Source organism: Rhinolophus sinicus, linkage group LG09 (genome assembly GCF_036562045.2).
Source record: "Rhinolophus sinicus isolate RSC01 linkage group LG09, ASM3656204v1, whole genome shotgun sequence".
Lineage (NCBI taxonomy): Eukaryota > Metazoa > Chordata > Mammalia > Chiroptera > Rhinolophidae > Rhinolophus > Rhinolophus sinicus.
In genome coordinates, this window is record NC_133758.1 from 105,610,133 (window position 1) to 105,631,516 (window position 21,384).

Genomic DNA, 21,384 nt, shown 5'->3' on the forward strand with positions numbered 1-21,384 from the left:
GTTCCCCTCTCTCAGAGCCTCAGTTTTCCCATCTGAACTGGGTGCTCCATGGTCTTCCAAGGTCCTGCCTCCACTGGGATCTCTTTTCCTGCCAGTTTTTGGGGAAGGGTGAACAGTGGGTGGGTTCCAGCCATAGTGCCCATCTGATGGCTTTGGGATTCTGTCGCCTTTCCACTCCCCATCACCATGGCAGTGCAGGAGCAAAGAGGTTTATTTGGCTGTCTGAAAACCAAATGCTAGGCTGTCTTAATGGATTTCCAGGAGGTTTCTGCCTTTGCTGCCACAGTAGAAAAGATTTCCAGCTCTGTGGTCTTGAAGAAAAAACAAGCAGTTATGCCTTTTGAGGTCTAAAATGAGCACTGTAAGTCCAGGGAAGAGGTGGAGGGTGTGTTTTGCTGGCCCGCAGAATTGACAGCCAACATCTTTCTCAGATCCAGAAGTTATCATTACAAAGAAAAATACATTGCTTTTCTTTCAGCATATTGGGTCGTCTAACAACAGCAGGAAATGGATTTCTCACTTAATTACAGATGTTCACTTGCTCTGTCTGTAGCCACACGGGCCCCATTGGTCTCAGCTGTGCTCTCCAGCAGGAGCGGCCACATCTACACAGTATTTCCAGGCCATGTTCCCTCTGGGAACACCCCCGTGCCCCCTCCTTTCTGGTGCACACCCAGGCCAAGGCCCTTCACTGCTGCCTCCACCAGAAAGTCTTCCATGTACGCAGATAAGCATCTCTGCCTCCTTTGCCCCTGGCCCTCCCCTTCCCAAGGAAGAGCCATCAGGAGTCCTGGCATGTGACACCTGTTTATTGGGACCCATCCTGTTTCTCCAGTCTCCTGTCTGCTAGGCCTGCACCCACCAGCTGCCCAGCCTTCCTGATCCAGGCAAATCACTCCCTCCTACCTTCCCGTTGCCTTTGATCGCACCAATCCCTCTGCCAGGACTATCAGCCCGTCCCCATTGTCCCTGCCCCCGGCCTGCAGCCCTTTGTTTGGCACCTCTGCCTGTGGAAACCCCTCCAAGCCCACACCAGCACCAGCTGCTGCAGGAGCCCTCACTGACTGTCAGTGGGCCTTGCTCCTTTCCCTCTCGCCCACTGCTTGCCCTGCCTGTGCCCTTTCCCAGAGGCAGCCAGTCACACCCACAGCATGCCCCCACCCTCGGCCTGAGTGACCTGGTCTTCAGGTCTAAAGGGAAGCCCAGAAGTTACCTCCTCTGGACCGGGTTCCCACTGTGTGTATGCTGGGCTGCAGGAGTCTCTCTTCACCATCCTGCAGCAGTTCTCAGCCTCTGCCTGCACACCCCACAGTCCCCACTGACCTCCTTCGGGGCCCCCAGACCTCACTACCTTCCTGGGGTTCCCTTGCCCCCACAGATTTCTTAGGGCTCCCTAAGTCCTCACCTCCTTGGGGCTCCCCAGATCCCAGTGAACTCCTAGGGGTCCTCCAGCCCCTGCTGACCTCCTTAGGAGCCACCAGCTCTGAAAGCTGGAGCCCAAATGTGCAGAGGTAGCAGGGGAACCCCTCCCCCAGAAGGGGAATAGGGGATGTTTTCTGTACAGAGCACTGGGCCCTCCTTCCTCTCTTACCTGGAGATAAGAGCCAGAGAAGTCAGGTGTGCCAACTCCAAGGTGTGCCCCAGAACCCCATTATTTCAGGGAAAAGTCAGAATTCAAGATGCATTCCTTGCTGCCTTGCTACTCAAAGTAGGGTCCTCGGACCAGCGGCATCGACGTCCCCGGGCGAGGGGGTGCTTGTTGGGAATGCAGAATCTCAGGCCCTACTGGCTCAGCCCTACTGAATCAGAATCCGTAGTTTAACAAGCTCCCAGGTGACTCATGTGCACACTAGTTTGAAAAGCCCTAGTCTCCCAGGCCCTAGCTAAAATTCAGTGTCCGGGACCCGCAGAGACAGGAGGGTTCTGGCTTCACAGAGGCCCTGCCTGTCCAAGGGTTTCCAGGCTCTTCTGTGTGCTCCAGCTTATGGCTTCTCTGCTAGGTGAGGCCTGGCAGAGCCTCGATGGGTCAAAAGGTGCTCTGAGCAAGCAGTTATCTTTCTTAAGGAGGCCCCTCCCTGCACCTCTGCAGGCAGCTTTCTGCCCTGCACTGCCCTCTCGTGGCCATGGGGAGCCATTGCCATCTCATATGGTCCCATCTCTGCAGCCAGGATCCCAAGACCCAGCCAGCTGGTGGTGGAAAGAGGACTCGCAGGTCACTGACCTCTGACAGAAGGCAGCGGGACCTCAAAAAGCACAGTGGAAGTGGGTTGGAAAATACTAGTTTCAGCAGCAGAATAGCAAATGGAGGCTGCCCTTCTCCCCGGGCAAGGGGGTCCGGTTAGACCCTTCTATCACTGCCGTTTCCTGCACACCGTGTGGGAAGCTGTTCAGAGCCGGAACATGGGTTGGAGGAGAGAGAAAGAATCCTGTGTAGCAAGGACGTGCAGGTAGGAGATCGTTCAACTGGTTCAGGGAGCTCTGCATGGTGTCTGCAGGGCACGAGGCAGCAGCCAGGGGGTGGGGGGGTCTCTTGCTGCGTTGGGACCTTACAATGTCGGCCAGGGTTTCAACAGGGTACAGGCATGACTGCGTTTGCTTTGGGAGGCTGCTTGGTGGAGGAAGGACTGGGATTGGGACATTGGGAGCTGAAGGCTCAGCGAGAGGCCCAGGCCGCAGTTCAGAGCATTAGGGGCTTTGTGTGGGCCAGACTTGGGTGGACAAAAGCCAATGCCCCTCCTATACCCCAGAGAGAACATGTCATCCGTGTCTGGAGCTGGCTGGCTACGTGGGCAAGGAGGGTCTTGGGAGACATATGACTTCGTAAAAGTTCTTCTGGGGATCTTGGACGTCTAACCTCCAGCATTGTGAGAAGAAACACTTCTGCTGTTTAAGCCACCGGTTCTCTGGTACTCGCTATGGCAGCCCTAGCACACTAATACACTAGGTGATGTGCAGGTGGGGCCAAGATGGTGAAGGTGGTACCCAAGTGACTGAGTTTGGGGAAGATGGTGCTGGCGAAGGCATGGGTGTGGCTGGAACACCAGCTTTGCCTGTTCCTAGCTGTGTGGGCTTCAGCAAAATCTAAAGCTTTTTCAATCTCAGTGTCTTGTTTGGAAGAATGGGGCCAATAGTTACCATCTTGCCTGGAAGCGGTAGGATTAAAGATGTGATAATGTGTGTGTTAAATGCATGGTGCTTAATAACTAATAGTCTGGTTATGAGAAAACAGGCACTAACCGGGGGAGGGACGTGGACCTTAATGTCAGCACTGAGTAGGCAGAGTACTGGGCTTCCATGACCCTCGCAGTCCAGGCCAGCGCAGGTCAATCGGCCTCGGTGAGCCCAGGAACCAGCTGTGGTGCTAGTTTTCTACTAGGGGTCACTTGGCTGGGGGTTTACTCCTCCGGAACAAGGAGGCAGGCATTCTCCCCATTTCTCATCTTGGGAAATGGAGACTCAGATTGGAGCAGTGACTTGTTCTAGGCCACACAGATGGACAGGGCCAGAGCCAAGACCCCAGCCCGCAGTCCACGATCCAGCCCCTCGACTGCACTGGGCGTTTCGCCTTGCGGGTTCTGCCTCCCGCTCCCAGAAGCGAGTTTAAAGGACGCTCCTCCCCTTCCCGTTTGCCTTCCCGCCCTCCGGCTCCCAGGGAAGGGGAGGAGTTCTCCGGGAGCGGATGACACCGTCGCCAAGGCAACACGGCCATACTGGCCAACCGACCCAGGGGCTGGGGGCTGCGCGGCCGCGGCCTCGTGGGCAGAGCCGGTAGCATGGACAGCCTCTTCGTGGAGGAGGTGGCCGCCTCTCTGGTCAGGGAGTTCCTCAGCAGAAAGGTACGTGGCACCGCCCTCCACACCTCTGGGCAATTCCTCTAATTGGGGGATGGGGGTGGGGCGCAGTCTGGGGAGTACCCCTGCAACCTCTGCACATTTGGGGGGGTGGGCGGGAAGCCTTGCCCTGCCCGCTGCAGGCCCCAGAGAGAGATGCCCGACAAAAGCTCCACTTTCCCGGGCTGGTAGGACTACATCTCCCAGGAGCCTTTTCTGTCACCGCGCATTTCCCGCAAAGATGGGCAAGACAGCGGCCGCCCTCCCAAGGCATCTCCCGCCCTGGTCGGCCGGCGGGCCGAGGAGGCTGCGGAGGGGACGTGGCCCAGCTCCGTTCTCCCTGCTCTGGCTCCGGGGACACAGCAGGCAGTCCCGGCCCAAGCCTCGCTGCCCATCTCCATGACGAACCCATCCCAGGACTTAAATCCCGTCAGGAAGAACTGCCCCCAAAAGGGAGCCCAAAGGGCTAAACACTAGTTCTTGACAGTCAGATCTTTCAGCCACATTCATCAACAGTTCAGTAGCTTCGTCTTTTTTATTTTTAAGTTCTCCTTTGTCTTGTCCCAGGAGAGTTTCGGGAATACTACAAAGTTGGGGAGGTCCTTAGCTCCCATCTGCCCTTCCAGGGCAGGTGAGGGAAGCCTGGGAAAGAGGTGGCTGGGGGTGAAGGTGAACCGGAGTGTCGGGACAGCACCGATTACTCCTAAACAAAGTGACTAAAGGCAAGCCACCTGCCATGTGTGTGGTGTCCACCTGGTGTCCTGCTGGGTGTTGGGTGGGGTAAAGGGCGATTGTCTGGGATTAAAACACACAAACAAAATAAACAATGTTTTGAACAGAGGAAAGGGAAGGGCTTTGGAGTCAGATAGAGCAGTTCAAATACCCCCTATAGCTAGCAGTGTGAGCTTGGGTAGGGACTCCCTGCCTCAATTTCCTTATCTGTAAACCAGGAATAAGAAGATTTACCCTTGGCAGATTTATAATGGGGATTGATGATATATGGGCAACTCCCAAGCGTCATATGGGGCACACAGGAGGTATTCAGTATTGTCTCCCCCCATCTCTGATGTGCACCTGTTTTGAAAGTCTATTTTTGTTTTTTAAACGTGTACTTTTATTTAAAAATAATGTAAATGCATGTGGCTTCATTGCATCTGCTCCGTTTTTATGGCTAATTGACTTTCCATCACCGAGTCCCTGCCAGACCTTGGATATCAGTGACACGCCCTGTGTGGTTGACCGCTACCATCATTTCTTTCAAGTCTGGCCACCACGCAGAACTCTCAGAGTTTTCCTCAGGCCTTTACTTTCATGAGTCCTCACCTGATATCCAAGGCTCCCTTATAGCTTGACCCCAGCTTACCATCCCAGTCTCATTTCTAGCTTCTTCCACATGCTTTTCCCTTTTCCACCCATAGCCCGCCCAAGTCTCATGTCCTTCAAGAGTTCTTCTCAGGTAACGCCAGTTGGAATGGCTGACTCATCTTGTCGGTGGTTTGCTCACTGGTGCTCATGTTATAGTTTATACATCTGCCTGTCTCACCTACTAGATAGGTCCACAGAGCCGCTACCTGAGCTGGGTGGATGCTTCATAATCGTAAATCTGTTGGCTTTACCTTCAGAGCACATAGAGAAGGTAGCCACTTCTTTCTACTTCTGCTGCCACCACCCTGGTCCAAGCCACCTCCATCTTTCACATGCATTGTTGTTCAGGAGCCTCCTAAGTGGTTTCTGCTTACTCCCCTGCCTCCGACAATCTGTTCTCAGTGTAGCAGCTAAGTGGTCCTATACAAATATATGTCAGTCCAGGGTGCTCCTCTTTTCAAATCCTCCAGTAGCCACTCAGTTCACAAAAGCTGACGAGACCTTCCCTGACTTGGGTGACCTTTCTGACCTCATTTCCTGCCACTGTCCCTGGTCATGCGGCTCTAGCTGCACCAGCCTCCTGTGACTGCCACAGGGACTTTGCACTTGCTGTTTCCTTATCTAGAACATTCTTCCCCCGAGTGTCTGCATGGGCTGCTCCCTTACTTTTCTCACGTCTCTGCTCTAATATCACCTAATCATGAAGCTTTTCCTGGCCACCTTTTATAAAGTAGCAACCCTTCCCCATGCTCCTTCCTGGCCCACTCGCTATCTCCTACTCTGCTATGTTTTTTTCCCCCCATAGCATATAATACTTGTTGGCTTTTCCCTATAGAATGTAAGCTCCATGAGGGCTAGGACTTTGATCTGTTCGCTTCTCTGCCTCCAGCAGCTGAACCAGTGGACTAGTGGTTCATTCCTTTCAGATCATTGATGGGGAAACTGGAAGATAGGAGTGAACACGTGGATGATGCTCTCAAATTGTGTCCTTCCTCTTTATATCTGCTCTCTCTGTTTTATTTGTCTCCATCATATTGTATATGAGCAACTGCCGTACTATAAATTTACCCCTTGTTTATGGTCTGCTTTCCCATTGGAATGTCAGCTCCATGGGGGGGGGTACTTTGTCTTTTTCCTTCTGTATCTCTTGCATCTAAAACAGCCTAGCACATAGTAGGCGCATGGCAAATGTTTATTGAGTGAATGAAGATTAAGTGGGCTGGATGGGAGGAGGTCTCCCGAGGGTCCTCGTCCACCACCCCAGTGGTTTTCAAATGCCAGCGTGCACCGTAGTCCTGGAGAGTTTGCTAAATGTGCCAAGACTTGCTGATCTGAACTGTTGACACACTGTTATCCAGCAGAGATGGGCCCTCATTATAGAGGTTTCCACATCACTTTGATTGGTGGGAAAGCCATGGCTAAGCCCGGATGAAATGCTGGTGCTTGCTCTCCGCTCTCACCTGTCCTTCCAGCTGACTTCCTAATGCCCCAGGCGTGTCCCATTTCTTTCTGTCTCCCCTCCGTAAGGCTTTCTTTTTATTCTCCTTGGTTCAAGGTATATTGTGTTCATACCTCTTGTTTCAGATTCTTCCTACTTCAATTCATGGCAGGCAGCAGGTTTTGTCTTGTTTTCCCGGAGTCTCTGCAAAAATCTGAACACAAAGGGAGGGCAGATGGTGAGGTCTTCCTGGCACTGGGGTTGGAACCTTCAAGAGCAAAGGGCTCCCTTTACGCCAGGCTGAACTGTTTGTGAGGCATCTTTGCCTCATCCTCCACCATTCAGGAATCATCGTGGCCTGGTGAGGTGGGCAGCCGCAGCTGCTGTAGCCGTTTTTCCAATGAAGAAGCCAGGCTTTAGGGAGAACAGCAGTTCCCATTGCCAAAGTGTGTCTTAGCTGGGCCTTCTGGGAGTTCAAGGATGGATGATGGAAAGCAGCTTCCTGTGGTCCTGGGTCCCAGTATCTCGGAGTCACAGGCGGGGGCGGTCAGAACCCCAGCTATGTGATCCCGCAGTGTTACCTTGGGAAAATCAACCCTGGCTTCCCATTTGAAAAAACAAGGTCATGAATATTGGTCTTTTGTTTATGTTTTTCCTTTTATTTGCTTTTAAAACTTCATATTCTGCAGCCCCACACCTACAGCCAAACACCGGGGCTGCTGAGCAGCCTTGGGTGAGTCAGTTACCTGAGTTTCACTTTCCTTATCTGTAAAACGGTCTGACAATGCCAGCCGAGCATAGGTCAGCCCATAGGGTCATCTGAACTGTTGACACACTGTTATCCAGCAGAGAGGGGCCCTCTCTTACTATTACTATTCAGAATAGTAATTGTGAAGATGGTGTCAAGTGTAAAGGTCATATAAACATAACTTCTTCACTCAGTTTTTGGTCTTTGCAGTATCTTTGCGAGGAAGGCGGGATAAGAATGATCATAACGAACATCAGCCTTTTGTTTAGACTCTGCGTCAGAGAACGGAAGGCTTTGATTTAAAATAGAAATAATGACTCAGATTTCTTCCCTCAGGGCTTACAGAAGACACGTGTGACCATGGAGCAGGAACGCCCACGCTCTGATCTCAGCATAAACAGCAGGAACGACCTCCGCAAGGCTTTACATCTTGAATTGCTCTACAAGGAGAACAAGGTACATGCTTTGTGCTTTGAACGTGTGGCGTCATGTTCTGGAACTGCGTTTGGCAATGTCAAAGCACTCATGGGCTCTGCCAAGCCATCGGAGGCTGGCCACACCTGCAGGCAGGGAGAAGGAGACGCAGCCCAGGGCTCACAAATCCCAAGTGTGCGTCGGGTTTTCATCCTTGGGCCTTCGGGCCGCCCACATGGACATAGCGCGCACGCGCAGCCATGAGGTTCATTTTGAACCCGAACCCGTAATAGTTATTCCATCCGCTCCCTCCTCCTCCTCCGTGAGGCTGTTTTTAATCAGACGGTACTTAAGAATATAGTAGTCAGTTATACTAAAAATTTCCATTCCCATGCTCACCTGGGCAGCACATATACTAGAATTGGAATGATATAGAAGTTAGCATGGCCCCTGCGCAAGGATGACGCTTATATTCGTGAGGCGTTCCATATTTTTAATAAGAAAAATAAAGAATAAAATAAAAACATAAGAATTTCCATTCCCTGCCTGCGTAAGGTTGCCTTCAGTTCCGAGTAATACTTTCTTCTGAAGTCGATTGTGACCTTTCATTCAGGCAGAAGTGAGGCTTTGGCTCAGCTCACCCAGGTGCACTGGAATCGAGAATGGGTGAGACTTCCCTGAACCCCGGCCTCAATGCCCTCACCCCCTCACAAGCTTTCATGGCTCCCTGCAGTTTTCGTTTGTTGTACTTAGCGCCCTTATAATACTATGAGTGTTTGTGTGGTTATTTAATTAGTCCCGCCTCCCTTACCACCTTGAACACAGCAGGAGGCTAGAGATGGCGTCTCTTTTGTTCACTGTTGTATCTCCATACTTAACATGTCGCCTGATGACATAGCAAATAGTCAGTACTTGTGGATTATATGACTGACTGACTGAAGCTGCCATCTGAATTAATTGCTCTTTCTGTTACGAAGACAGAATCTTTTGTTTGATTTAAGAATGGGCTCTCCAGCAGATGTTGCCTTATGGTAAGGCGTAGTATCAGAGTTGGAAGGAACCTAATGATCACGTAATTTAGCATTTATCACAACTTTTTTTTTAAAAGGCAATAAAATGATATCCCCTGCAGAATTCCAATATGCAAAACAACGAAAGGAAGCAGCCCTGTTTGAAGAGGGAATGAAGAGATTCTGCCTTCTTGGCTTTCTGGGGCAGCCCCTCAGGCCTGAGCTATGCAGCTTTTAAACCGCTGATAGAATGGGACCGCCCCCCCACGCCGGGGTGCTGTGAGCCAGAGCCAAGTGGCTCGTCATGGTCTCATAGGCAGTTACAGGGTGGGGGAGAGTCTAGAACTAACTCTTCTAATTCCCAGTTCTAGCGCAGTAATGGCAGTTAAGCTGACTTTAATTGTAACCCTTTGCTCAAGTGTAATCTTAGCAGATTGGGTTGGTATGGGGCTGAGACACCCCACAACCCTCCAAGGCTGTTTCTGGAACACCTGGCAGAACCTCAGCACAGCTTGAAAACCGCCCTTGTGCACATCATCGCCCAAGGAGGAACTTAGGCCAAGTTTCCTTCAATGAAGTGAAGCGGGGAATTGCAGGCAAACCCATAAAGTTCAGCCAACTGGTATCAACCTGTAGGACTGTTCAGGTTGCCGGACGTCCTTGTGCTCCTCCTGGGGGGGGGAGGGCAATGGCAGCCAGGTAGTCTCATCAGAGGCTCAGTAAAGACATCCCTTTGTCCTCTGAGTCGTGGGGTGACGCTCAGGCTCTTCCACCTCCTGTACGTGCTCAGCTGAAGTCCTTTAGAAAGAAGACAGTTGACCCAGGCAGCAGATATCCAGAAATGTTCATTTGCGGCACTTTAAGGCAGGAAACTGGACTGCACATCTCAGAAAGATTTTTCCGCTGAGAGTGAGACAGTGAACCAGAGAATTCCAATAACCACTCTGCTACAGTGGGATTTTTATGTAAATGTAACTTTACCTAATTTCCTAGGAGTATCTTTGCCATTCATGTTATTTTTATTTCTTCACTATACTGTAGTCTCCCTAGAGGAACCATTATCTTAAAACACTTGAGCTACTTTTATTAGCGCTTGATAAGTACCTTGATTATTTGATTTATACAGTGGTAACTAGCTGTTCTACAATGAATTGGAGTTTATATTTTACAGAAAAAATACTTATTAATCTATCCATTGCATAATGACTTTGACATGTGGACAAAGCTAACGTGATTCTAGGGAAGCCCTGCGAATTAATGTTAATTCCAGTAACTTGTCTTTCCCTATTAAGTATACAATAGATGCCTATGTAAATTGAGGTTTTGAGAAATGAGGTCTAGAGTCATATAATGGCTGTGTCTATTATGAGCAAAGTGACATGAAAAGCCATTAAATATAATCCAGGTAATCCAGGGCCCTAAGTCTATTATATTGGAAAAAAAAAGGCCGAAATAAATTTTATAACATCTTTCCCCTGAGTCTCTCTTCCTTGTAAGTTTCATTCAGACTTAGACAAAATATTTTTTTGGAACCCATACTGAAAATAATTCAATAAAACCACACCCTGATTTTGCCTGCCTGATAACTCTGTTGAATTTGGCCATAACCCATTTGGCTGTGGGTCTCGGTTGCTGAGTTCTGCTGTGTAGACCAGGGGAACAGGAAGGGAGAAGGCCTGGACATGCCCAAGTCCCCCTCTGTGCCAGGTTCTTTGTCAGGTACTTTATTGCTCTGATTGCAACCCCCCTGAGTGCCCCACATCTGGCGTCACTTCCCAAGGGCCTGGTGTTCCCAGGCAAGGGAGGTGGGGACTAACACAGTTACATGGCCCGGTCCTTGAGGGCAGCCTCTGGATTGCTGCTTGTGTAACCGTGTCTATCCAAATTACTTAGGGGAATTTTAAAAGAATTCAGGTCTCCAACCTTTGTGATTCTAGCTTAGTAAGAGTCAGTGGGGCCTGGAAATGTGTATTTAAAAAAATCTCCAAAGGTAATATTTGGTACATTCAGGGTTGGGAAATACTGATATCGTTTATTTCCAAAACCCACTACTGAAGAGTTTCATTTTATTTTGTTTTTAAAATTGGGGTGTAAACTGAGTCGATACTGATTGCCTGTCTGTGCTCTTTGCAGTTAATTTGCTCCTGTACTGTCCCCGTATTCCCTAATGTCCAATGTTAGATGCAAAGCACACAAACTAAGAGAATATTCAGGCCCCAAATGTTTATAAACTTGTAGAATTATCAGTCCCTAAAGGCTTAATTTTTTTAAGTAAAATGATATATATTTTACAAAGATATTCCTAGGAGAAAAAACCCAAGAGGAAATTTGAATTGAAATTGAATTGCCTGACTCATGTAATGGATGCTGGTTCTTTTAGGGTAGAAATTTTTGTCTTCATCTTTGTGTGGTAACACAGTCCTTCACAGAAGTAGTCAGTGATGTTTCCTGAAAGAGTGTATGAATGAGTGAGAAGTTGATAAAATTATGTCAAAGAATTAGGATGGCCGTCTTTTCCACCCTTTCTCTTAAACTGTCTATACAATTAATGATATTTTTTCTTCCACTGATAGGCAAAGGAAAATCCTCTAAAAACCAGCCTTGAACTCATGACCAGATACTTTCTGGATCACTTTGGAAATACTGCTAAGAATGTTACTCAGGAAACACCAATCCCTGCACTCTCATTTGCAAAGAAAAATAACAAATCACCATTGAGGTGCTCAGAGACCACGCTGGTAAATATATACAACCTTGCAGATGAAGAGGCAGTGTGGAGAACATCACTGTCAGAAACAAGCAAAGCCAGGTATCTCTTCTCATTTACACTGTGGATTAGTTTCCCATTGCTGCTGTAACAAATTACTATAAACTCAGTGGCTGTAACATTCAGGGTTCTCCAGAGATTGGCTTTTGTGATTGCAGGGGCTAGCAAGTCTGAAATCTGTAGAGCGGACTGGCCTTCTGGCAACTCAGGCAGGATTTCTGTGTTACAGGCTTGAGGCAGAATTACTTCTTCTCTGGGAAACCTCAATTTTTGCTCGTAAGGCTTTCAACTGATTGAATGAGGCCCACCTACATTATCTAGGGTAATCTTCTTTATGTCAACTGATTGTAGATGTTAATACCCTCTGAAGGATACCTTCATGGCACTCCCTAGGGTAGTATGTGACCAAACAACTGGGCACCGTAGCCTAGCCAAGTTGACATATAAGGCATCGTGCCGTCTTAAAGTAACACAAATTTGTTATCTTGTAGTTCTGTAGGTCTGGAGGTCCAGAATCGGTCTCACTGAGTTAATGTCAAGGTATCAGTTGGGCTTACTCCTTCTAGAGGCTTTGAGGGGAGAATCTGTTTCCTTTTCTTTTTCAGCTTCTAGTGGCCACCTGCACTCCTTGGCTTGTGGCCGCTTCCTCCATTTTCAGAGCATCACACTCCAACCTCTGCTTCTGTCATCATGTCCCTTCCTCCTGACTCTGATCCTCTTGTCTCCCTCTAATAAAGACCCTTGTGTTTCCACTGGGCCCACCCAGATAATGTGGGATAATCTCCCCATCTCAAGATCTTTAACTTAACCACAGATCTTTAACCCTTATCCACGTAAGGTAACGTATTCACAGATTCCAGGGGTCAGGATGTGGACATCTTTGGGGAGCCATTATTCAGCCTTTCAGAATTCCTGTCACAGAGCACTGTTACTTTCCTCTGGGGGCCATGGGGATGGACCTTTGTGATGGAGAATGCTTATGATTCAAAATGTCTCATTTAAATTCCATGATTCCTGTGGGTCAGGGGCTTGCTTTGTTAGGATTTTCTTCAAAGGCTACAAAACACTGTAGGGGTGGACAAATCTGAAAAAATAAGGCCTTTAGGAACTCTTAGGAAGAAAATGAATTGGCGTTCTTGATTGAACCTCTATCATTTGGAAAACAGTCCTGTTAAATTACAACCTTAACATGCTGTATGTTGTCACTGAGAGCGGGTCTCATTTCCTGAGAATGGATATTTTCTTCCGGCTCTGTTGAAAAGCATTTCTCACTCCTGCTATCACTGTCTCTCTTGATCGCTTTCTCTCTCATACACACACACACACCCTATCTTTCTTTCTTTCTTACTCTTTTCCTCTCTTTCAATGCCAGGCAACCCAGAAAAAGAAGCTGTTGGCATGCCTACCTAACCTTACTGAACCTTCACTGCTGGGGAAGGTCAAGTTTGCTGCATTCTATCCACTAGCTCATGGCACGCAGTAGGACTGCACTCCACAGATCTCATGACTGTACTGAAGGGCTACAGTTTTCCTTAATCACCTGGGTCTGGAATAAGGATGTTCTTTATATTTGAGGATAGTCCACATTTGAAGGTATTTGAGGAATCAAGTCTGATTTTGTTTCTTTTTTCCTAGTCCCACTTTGTAGGCCAGGCTTGCCCTGATATGAAAGTATTTTCTGTTCCTTACCTTTAAGGATGAAGCACTGGCTGGTTAGAAGTCACCACAGATTTGAGAATGGGCTTGTATGAGTGCCTGTTGAATGTGGACTTTCTTATCATTGTTAGTGATTCCTCTGAGGAATCTATTTAATGGCAATGTCTTTTTTTTTTTGCAGACATGACAATCTTGATGGGGATGTACTTGGTAATTTTGTGTCATCCAAAAGGCCCCCACACAAAAGTAAGCCCGTGCAGACGGTCCTGGCTGAAAGCCCCCCTGTGGCTCCTACATGGGAGAAAATGGACAATCTTCAGTTGTCAGAGCCTTCCTTGGACACGAAGAGGGTGGGAGAGAAGATGAGGCCAAAGTCTGGCCTGATCGCCCGAGGCATGATGGCCGGGCCCACCACCAGCTCTCCACAGGTGCTCCTATTATTATTATGAGAGTGGACAGTGAGAATGGGGGCAGGGGTTTAAGGTGCTGCCTGGGTTTATTTTGGGGTACCCCACAAGACAGCCCAAGAAGAGGGGATCTGGGTGGTGGGATGGGAAGAACACCTGCCTCTGTTTTCTCCCTGGCTCCACTGTCATCTTGTGGAACTCTGGGCAGGCCTTGTCTCCTTCCCTGCCCTCAGTTTACCCATCCTGTCAACGAGGTGGATGCCATGTTTTTATGTTGCTTTGCCGAGTCAGAACACATCTGCCCAGCTTTATCTTTGCAATTCAGGAGTGGGGGGACCATCCAAGTCTAGGGAACATCTTTTTTTAAACCATGATAGTTAAAAGGGAAAAAGAACCCCCAGTCCTTATAGCTTCACTTGCTTTGCTTTCAAAATAAAGCGTTCTAAAGATCAACACCGTCACTGTACAGTGTCCCTTACGGAGAGATTGTGGTAGCACCTGATCAGGTGGGGAGACTAAACCAAACGAGAGAGGAAGTATAAAAGAACTTTGTAAAACAACAAAGGAAAATCAAACCCCAAACTCAAAGTGTAGTATCGGATAAATCAGGGAGCATAAGCAGACCAAACCGCGGTGGTCGGCGTCCACGGCTGGTCACCTCCAATCTCACGTGCCGCGTGTGTAGATGTGGGCTCGGGCTATAGACGCAGCAGTGCAGAAAACCCCACTTACAGATGAAGCGGACCCTCCCCCTGCCTCTGCCTACACCTTGGGAGATTTTCAGACAGCGTCTTTATTTCTCTTGGCCGTGGTCTTGTTTGTTAGACCAGGTCTAAGGCACTTTCGAACTCTGGGATTCCGGGGCTCTGAGACGGTATAGCAGTGTTGGTGTTCAGGTCAAAGGGGGGAAGGCCTGCTCCATTCTGTGTGGTTCAGACCACACCTAGACATCATGTTTCATCCTAAGTGTCTTGTACTTGAAAGACATTCACAAACCAGATCATGTGTAGAGGAAAAGAATTAGGAAGGTAAAGAGTTTGGAGAAAACGGAAAGATTCGGGAGTATTCCATCTTGGGAGGACAGGGCTAGTGTGACACAGGACGGAATGTACGAGATTTCTTCAAACGTGGAGATAGGAATAGCCTTGTCACAGGCTGGCAAATACGTGGCCTTCAGGTGACCTCTCCATGCCGCTCCCTGATGTTGTGCCTGTGGCAGACATTGCTAGTGGATCTCAGTGCCCTTTTCCCTACCAAGTCTGGATGTGACTTCAGAACCTCCCGGGCATGTTGGGCAGTTACTCCCAATGCGTGGAATGGAGTGGCAAGTGAGATCAGCTCTATTCGCCATCTTGAGCTTAGGCTATAAACCCCATGGGAAGCAGGGACTCCACCATAGTGAGCACAGAGCGTGGTGTGTGGCCCTTTGTTGGACTGAGTGATGTACACTTGCTTGGGGCTTCAGAGACCATAGCTAGGGCCAGTGGGTGGAGGCCAGTGTAAGGAGCTCTCCGTTGCTTCAGCAGTGGCATGGCACAGGCCATTTAGGAAGGAACTAGACGAGTTGTGTTCAGGGGATGCCAGATACCCCATCTGCTGGGGACCTTGTAGAAGGGGTCCTGTCTGGTTGAGAGTTTAGACTAGATCAGCGATTGTCAGACTTTGTAGTCTCAAGATCTCTTTATACTCTTAAAATTATTGAGAAGCCCGAAGAGCTTTTGTTTATGTGGGTTGTGCCTGTTGATATTTACTATATTAGAAATTAAAACAGAAATATTTTTTGTTAACTTATTATTTATTTAAGTGTGTTTTTCCAGGACCCATCAGCTCCAAGTCAAGTAGTTGTTTCGATCTAGTTGTGGAGGGCACAGCTCACAGTGGCCCAGGTGGGGATCGAACCGGCAACCTTGTTGTTAAGAGCACCACACTCTAACCAACTGAGCTAACAGGCCGCTCCAAAACTGAGAAATTAAAAAAATACTTGTTTAGTCATTAGAAATAACAATAGTAATTACATTTAACACAAACAGCATGTTTGTTTTAAAAACCTTTTATTTTCCAAAACAGAAAAGTAGTGAGATGCGTAGCATTGCTTGACATTTTTGCAAATCTCTTTCATGCCTGACTTTAGTAGCAGGAAGCTCAAGCCTCATATTTGACTTCTGTATTCCGTCTGTTGCATGATGGCATTTTGGTTGAAGGAGATGAAGAAAATCTGGCCTCATACAGATATGCAGTTGGAAGAGGGAAACAAGTATTTTAGAAGTCTTTTCAGAAAACTAGGGCGATTCTTTGCTACTACACACAAACTAGTTGTAGTTTCTGAATGTGGAATGTGCAGCCACACTGATGAACTTTTGGCACTTTATCCATTTCCTTCGGTCTGTCTTGCAGTTTGAATGGATCTTTCACCTCTGTATGATTTAGTAATGTGATGCATGGTCACTTGGAAAATATTGGTTTACTGAGTTATATAGATCTTCTGAATATTGACACGTTTCATTACACACACAAACACACAAACAAAAACACATTAAGAAAATCACATCTGTTGAAGTTACCACCCAACTCAGAAAAGGCGTTAAGGATTGTGAAGCACCCAAACTCACAGTGGCAGATAAAAGTTTCCCCAAATTCTCATTTTTGCCTGAAAACTTGTATTTCTTCACTGACACCACTACATCATGGGTCTCCCTTGAGGTGACAGGCTCAATTTATTTTTGAGGCAATGCCTGCAAAATATCCAAGTCTGACTAACTATAACCATAGTTGGTTGGTCTGTCAGTTGTCCCATGAAAAAAAATCGCAGGTTCAGCTCACGGCTCAGATGTTTGACAAGCACTTTTCCTCAAGATAATCGTCATCCTCTGCGTCCAGCAGACAGCTGGCATATACCTCCCATTAGAATATTATTACACAGAATATTAGAGAGATGTGGACGGTCAGGACAATATCGAAGAACGTTAATAATATCTGTGCTTCAGCTTGGACATTCTTAAGTGCAATTAGCATTTTACTTACTTATTTTTATTGCAAGTGGCGGTGAATGCCTCGAGTACCACTAAAGCTTGGTTCCCCTGCCTTGATTCCCGCTAAGGACCTGCAGGTTTTCTGAGCAGTGCTGTTGCATCATCACTGCAGATGTCAACAGAGCGAAAAAGGGCAAATCATTCATATTGATATTATTGCAATGGTTTTGAGCTCTCTAAAAGGGTTTGGGGACCCCTCAGGGGGCAGACCACACGCTGAGAACTGGTGGACCAGGTGAATGCCAGGGTCCGGTCCTACCGTGGCAGTCGAATCATCCAATCTGTGCAGTGGAGACCCCCTTCCCGACTGCAGTGTGAGTGAGGTGACTCGGGGCTGCTTTACTGCCGAAAGATTGCCTTCAAAATCTCCACTTAGTCAGTGTTTTGTGTGCTTTTCCCTGGGGTGTCTGAATCCTGGGAAGGACTTTGAAGGATGGGTTGTTGTAGTAGTTCCCCAGGTTTTCTGGAAGGTGTTCTGTGGGCCTTTGAATCCCTTGGTCATATTAACGGTTGCTCAAAAGAGCAAGGTTTGCTGGGTGTTTCATCATTTTTCACTACTAGGTCATTTCTGCACTTTCGAAGGATGAGTAAGAGGCTGGGTCCCCTGCCCTTGGCCAGAAGCTTGGTTCTCTTTGGGAACGGTGACTCACGTTTTCCTCGCTCTGTGGCAGGGGACGCCCTGGGTGTCTTTGGAGGAGGTTTATAGTGCCTAGTAATTTCCACCAGGCGAGGACACTCCAGAATTAGCTGTTCTTATTCCAGCACAGGCTTTATACTATTTGGCTCAGGATTATTTCTGGAAATGCTGAGAGGTCCAGGAAAAGCCCAACAGGTGTATTTTTGTCCCTTTCCCTTCCTCCCCCACCCTAGACTGGTGACAACATGAGTTCCCATTTCATCAGTTAATCATTGATAGTAAGAGGGCCTATCAGCTCATTCCTTTGGAATCCCTTCCTTTAAAAAGCTAAGCACATCTTGGCGCTTACTAGGCATAGGTCACTGAGCCGGGAGCTCTGTGGACACCAGAGAGAAATGAAGAATGGCTTTTGCCATTCCTAGACTGCTGGCAGGAGGGGGTGGGTAAGGCCGTAAGTAAGTGGGGACAGGGGCACAGGTACGTAGCTGTAGCTAATATTTGTGAGCTGCTGTGATGGCTCTGGCTCTGTGCTAGTGCTTTCCGAGGGTCTCTGCTTTGATCCTCACACTGTCCCGGGAGAGATAGGTACTACAGGTTCCTAGTTCCTCCTTCAAAACCTTTGGGCCAGGTGTGTTTTGTCATTTAGAATTGTATTTTCAGGAAAGAACTACAGTGCAGAAACCACACACCACATACCCTGCATTAGGGTTTGGGGGTAGCACCCCATGAACAAAACCATTAACATTTCTGCAACTAAACATGAACATTCACACTTGAAAGGAGACTAAACAACCTCCAAGTAGTTAGAAAGAATTTGTTACAGGATTCCAAAGGACATTTTTGTTTTCAGAGGTGATGGGATGTAGGAATTTCAGATAGTGGATTGTGGACAGGTTATATTACAGGGGAGGGAAGTGAGGGACAGAGAAGTTCAATAACTTGCCAGAGGGGACACAGCTGGTTGATGGTGACACAGGAATTGGAACCCAGGTCTCCCCTTGGAGCCGCAGCTTTACCAGCCACTGGGACCCGCTCCCCGTAGGGGTGTGGGAGGAGGGCAGAGGCATGCTCTGGGGGTTCATGCAGGTGGGGTACAGGGAATGCATTACAGAAGTGGTGGCCTGGCAGTGTCTCCTCAAAGAGTAGGTAGGATTTTAAGAGGAGGACTTGGTGGGGAGTGGGGGAAGGACTTTCCTGGGGGAGGGCACGTCATGGGCAAATGCTTGAAGTGGGATAAAGTCTTTTCCCACCTCCCTTGAAGGGATCCTCACTGCTTTTGTCCTTGTCCCTTTCAGGATTCCCTCCGGAAACGCTCCCTGAGGCGGCCCCCGGCCTTGAGTAGCATGACCCAGCCCCGTGAGGAGGAGGAGAGGTGGAAAGCACCCGAGCTCTCTACCCGCACCCCGGCCTGCCCTGCCCCACAGGAAGGCCTGGCTTCCAGCACAGGGTCCACCGCCAGGAGCCCCCTGGGCCAGCTCAGTGAGCCCACCTCGGAGAAGAGCAGATCTGTGCCCAGCAACCCTCCTCACCTGCTGAGCCAAGGGCTGCTCCACAGGGGGAATGGCAGGTGGACGGGTCATCCAGAGGACAGCCCAGCTGTGGACAGCGGCCCAGAGGCTGACAGAACGCCCTTGAAGTTCTTGCCTGCTGGGAATGCCAGGACCACCCAGGAGAGGCTGGAAAGAGCGTTCAAAAGGCAGGGGAGCCAGCCCCTGCCCCTCAGGTGAGCGTGCGGTGCCAGGTGATGGCTCTTTCCAGAGAGCTGTCAAGTCCCTGGTGGCTCCTGGAGCTCCCACAGCCAGCCTGTGCAGTAGGGAAGATGACTGTGGCCCAGAGTGCGCATGCCCGGGGAAGCTGCCAGGGGTGCTTCTTGGGCCCTTCTTACTTCTTCTCAAAGTCAAGAAGCCTTTAGCAGATGGTCCCCACACAAACTTGCAGCCACACGGTCAGGCTGACATGGTACAAGAGTTGCTTCCTGGGGGAGACTGGAGCCGGGGGATGAATCGGCTCCCATGGGCTCTTGTGGGGCCAGTTTGTTTTAACCCTGTCCTTACTCCTTTTTTTCTTTCGCAGTGGACTTGGTGAGTCCTACACTGACTGATTTTTGAATGTTAACCCAATCTTACATTCCCAGAACAAACCCCACTCGGCTCTGATATATTATCTTTTTATATACTGTAGTCTCAACTTATTAATATTTTGTGTAGGGTTTTGTATAGAAGTTCATGGAGGAGATTGGCTGGCAAACTGGTTTTCTGGCAATAGCCTCTCAGATTCTGGTACCTAGGTCCAGCTAGACGTGAGCCCTCTTTTTTCTGTTCTCTTGAACAGGTAGTGTAAGGTTGGTGTTATTTCTTCCTTAAATATTTAGGAGAATTTAGCAGTGAAGCCTTCTGAGCATTGAGCGGAAAGGTTTTAAATTATGGATTCAATTAAAAAAAATTGTTTTTAATTCAAATTTTCTATTTCTTCGTATATCAATTTTGCAAGTTGTATTTTTCCAAAGAATTTTACCCTCTATCTAGATTTTAAATATTGGAATGAAATTATATAATTATAATAGTCTCTTATTATCACTTTAAAGTCTGTGAGATCTGCAGAGATATCTCTGTTTCTATTCCCATACTGGTAATTTGTGTTCTCCCTATTTCTTGACTAGTCTTACTAGGGGATTATCAATTGTATAATGTGCTATTTCAAAGAGCTAACTTTTGGTTTTGTACATTTGTTTTTTATTTCATTGATTTCCACTCTTTTATTCTTTTTGCATTCTACTTTCTTTGAGTTTAATTTGCTATTATTTTCTATTTTATCAATATTGATAATCAATAATTGATTCTCAGCCTTCTTTTTTACAATATCTTTTAGGGGTACAAATTTCCCTCTAAATAGTGTTTTGTCTGCATCCCATGTTAATGGGTTACATATTCATACAATTTAGTTAAAATATTTTCTAATTTCCATTGTGATTTTTTTTTTTCTTTTGACCCATGGGTTATTTAGACATGTATTGATTAATTCAAAATGTTTGAGGTATTGTTCTGGTTATCCTTTTGTTTTTGATTTCTAACATTTCCACTTTGACCACATCTACTCTGTATGATTTCAATCCTTTGGAATTGAAATTTCTTTATAGTTCGGTATATATGTAAAGCTTATCTCTTACAAGCACCACACATTTGGAATTTTAATCCAGTCTGATAATTTTTATATTAATTGGAATAAATATTACATTTATATTTTTCTTTTGCTTGAAAAACTTCCTTTACTATTTCTTTAGCTGCTGTGTCAAAATAATATATATTTTTTTGAGTTTTTGCTTGAAAATATCTTTATTTTACCTTTTGTTTTGAAGGATGTTTTCAATGGGCTTAGAATTCTAGATTGGTACTTTATTTTTTTTTCAGCACTTTAACTATGTTATTCCTTTGCCTTAGGCTTTCACCATTTCTTCTAACAAATTGGTTGACATTTTTATTGCTACTACTTTGAAAGTTATGTCTTGTTTTTTTTTTTTTTTTTTTTTTAACTGCTAGCTGCTTCTCCCCCAATCCCCTCTCCACTGGCTTCTTTTAAGATTTTCTCCTTCTTTGATTTTTCAACAATGTTACTATTCTGTGCCTAGCTGTGGTTTTCTTTGATGATTCTGTTTGGTATGCATAGAGTTTCCTGAAGTTTTCAAAATTATTGTTTATCTTTTCAAAGATCCTTTTTGTTCCGTCTTTTTTTTTTTTCTTCTTCAGGGACTCCCATCACAAATGCACTAGATCTTTTCACTGTGTTCCATAGGTTTTTAAAAATATTTTTTCCTATATTTTTCATATCTTTCTCTCTCTGTACGTCAATCTAGATATTTTCTCTTGATCTATCTTCCAGTTCATGTTTCTTCTCGTCTATCATGTCTAATGTGCTATTAAATATATCTAATAAATTCTTAATTTCAGTTATTTTTCAGTTCTAGAATTTATATTTCTTTTTTAAATAGATTTCAATCTTTTGTGAAATTCTTCACCTTCCTTTATTTTCTTGAGCATATTATTCATAGTTATTTTCAAGTTGCTGTCTAGGAACTTCCATATCTGG

General features: G+C 47.0%; 1 protein-coding gene and 1 non-coding gene across 15 annotated transcripts in view; both read left to right on the forward strand.

The window, feature by feature from the left end:
• Positions 1 to 2,234: 2,234 nt before the first annotated feature.
• MINDY4 (MINDY lysine 48 deubiquitinase 4) overlaps positions 2,235 to 21,384 on the forward strand; it is a 108,483-nt gene continuing 89,333 nt past the window's right edge. For 5 of the 14 annotated variants that reach the window (XM_074340951.1, XM_074340953.1, XM_074340958.1 and 2 more), the window contains exons 1-5: positions 3,656 to 3,836; positions 7,718 to 7,837; positions 11,379 to 11,614; positions 13,410 to 13,656; positions 18,597 to 19,024. In XM_074340951.1, the coding sequence (XP_074197052.1) occupies positions 3,774 to 3,836; positions 7,718 to 7,837; positions 11,379 to 11,614; positions 13,410 to 13,656; positions 18,597 to 19,024 (1,094 nt within the window). In that variant the 5' untranslated portion in view covers positions 3,656 to 3,773. Of the gene's footprint in view, positions 2,448 to 3,651; positions 3,837 to 7,717; positions 7,838 to 11,378; positions 11,615 to 13,409; positions 13,657 to 18,596; positions 19,025 to 21,384 lie in introns of those variants that run through there. The other 9 variants (XM_074340952.1, XM_074340960.1, XM_074340954.1 and 6 more) reach the window with 6 other exon arrangements.
• Positions 8,187 to 8,290, forward strand: LOC141567057 (U6 spliceosomal RNA). The gene has a single exon (XR_012489453.1). It is a non-coding gene; the product is annotated as a U6 spliceosomal RNA (small nuclear RNA).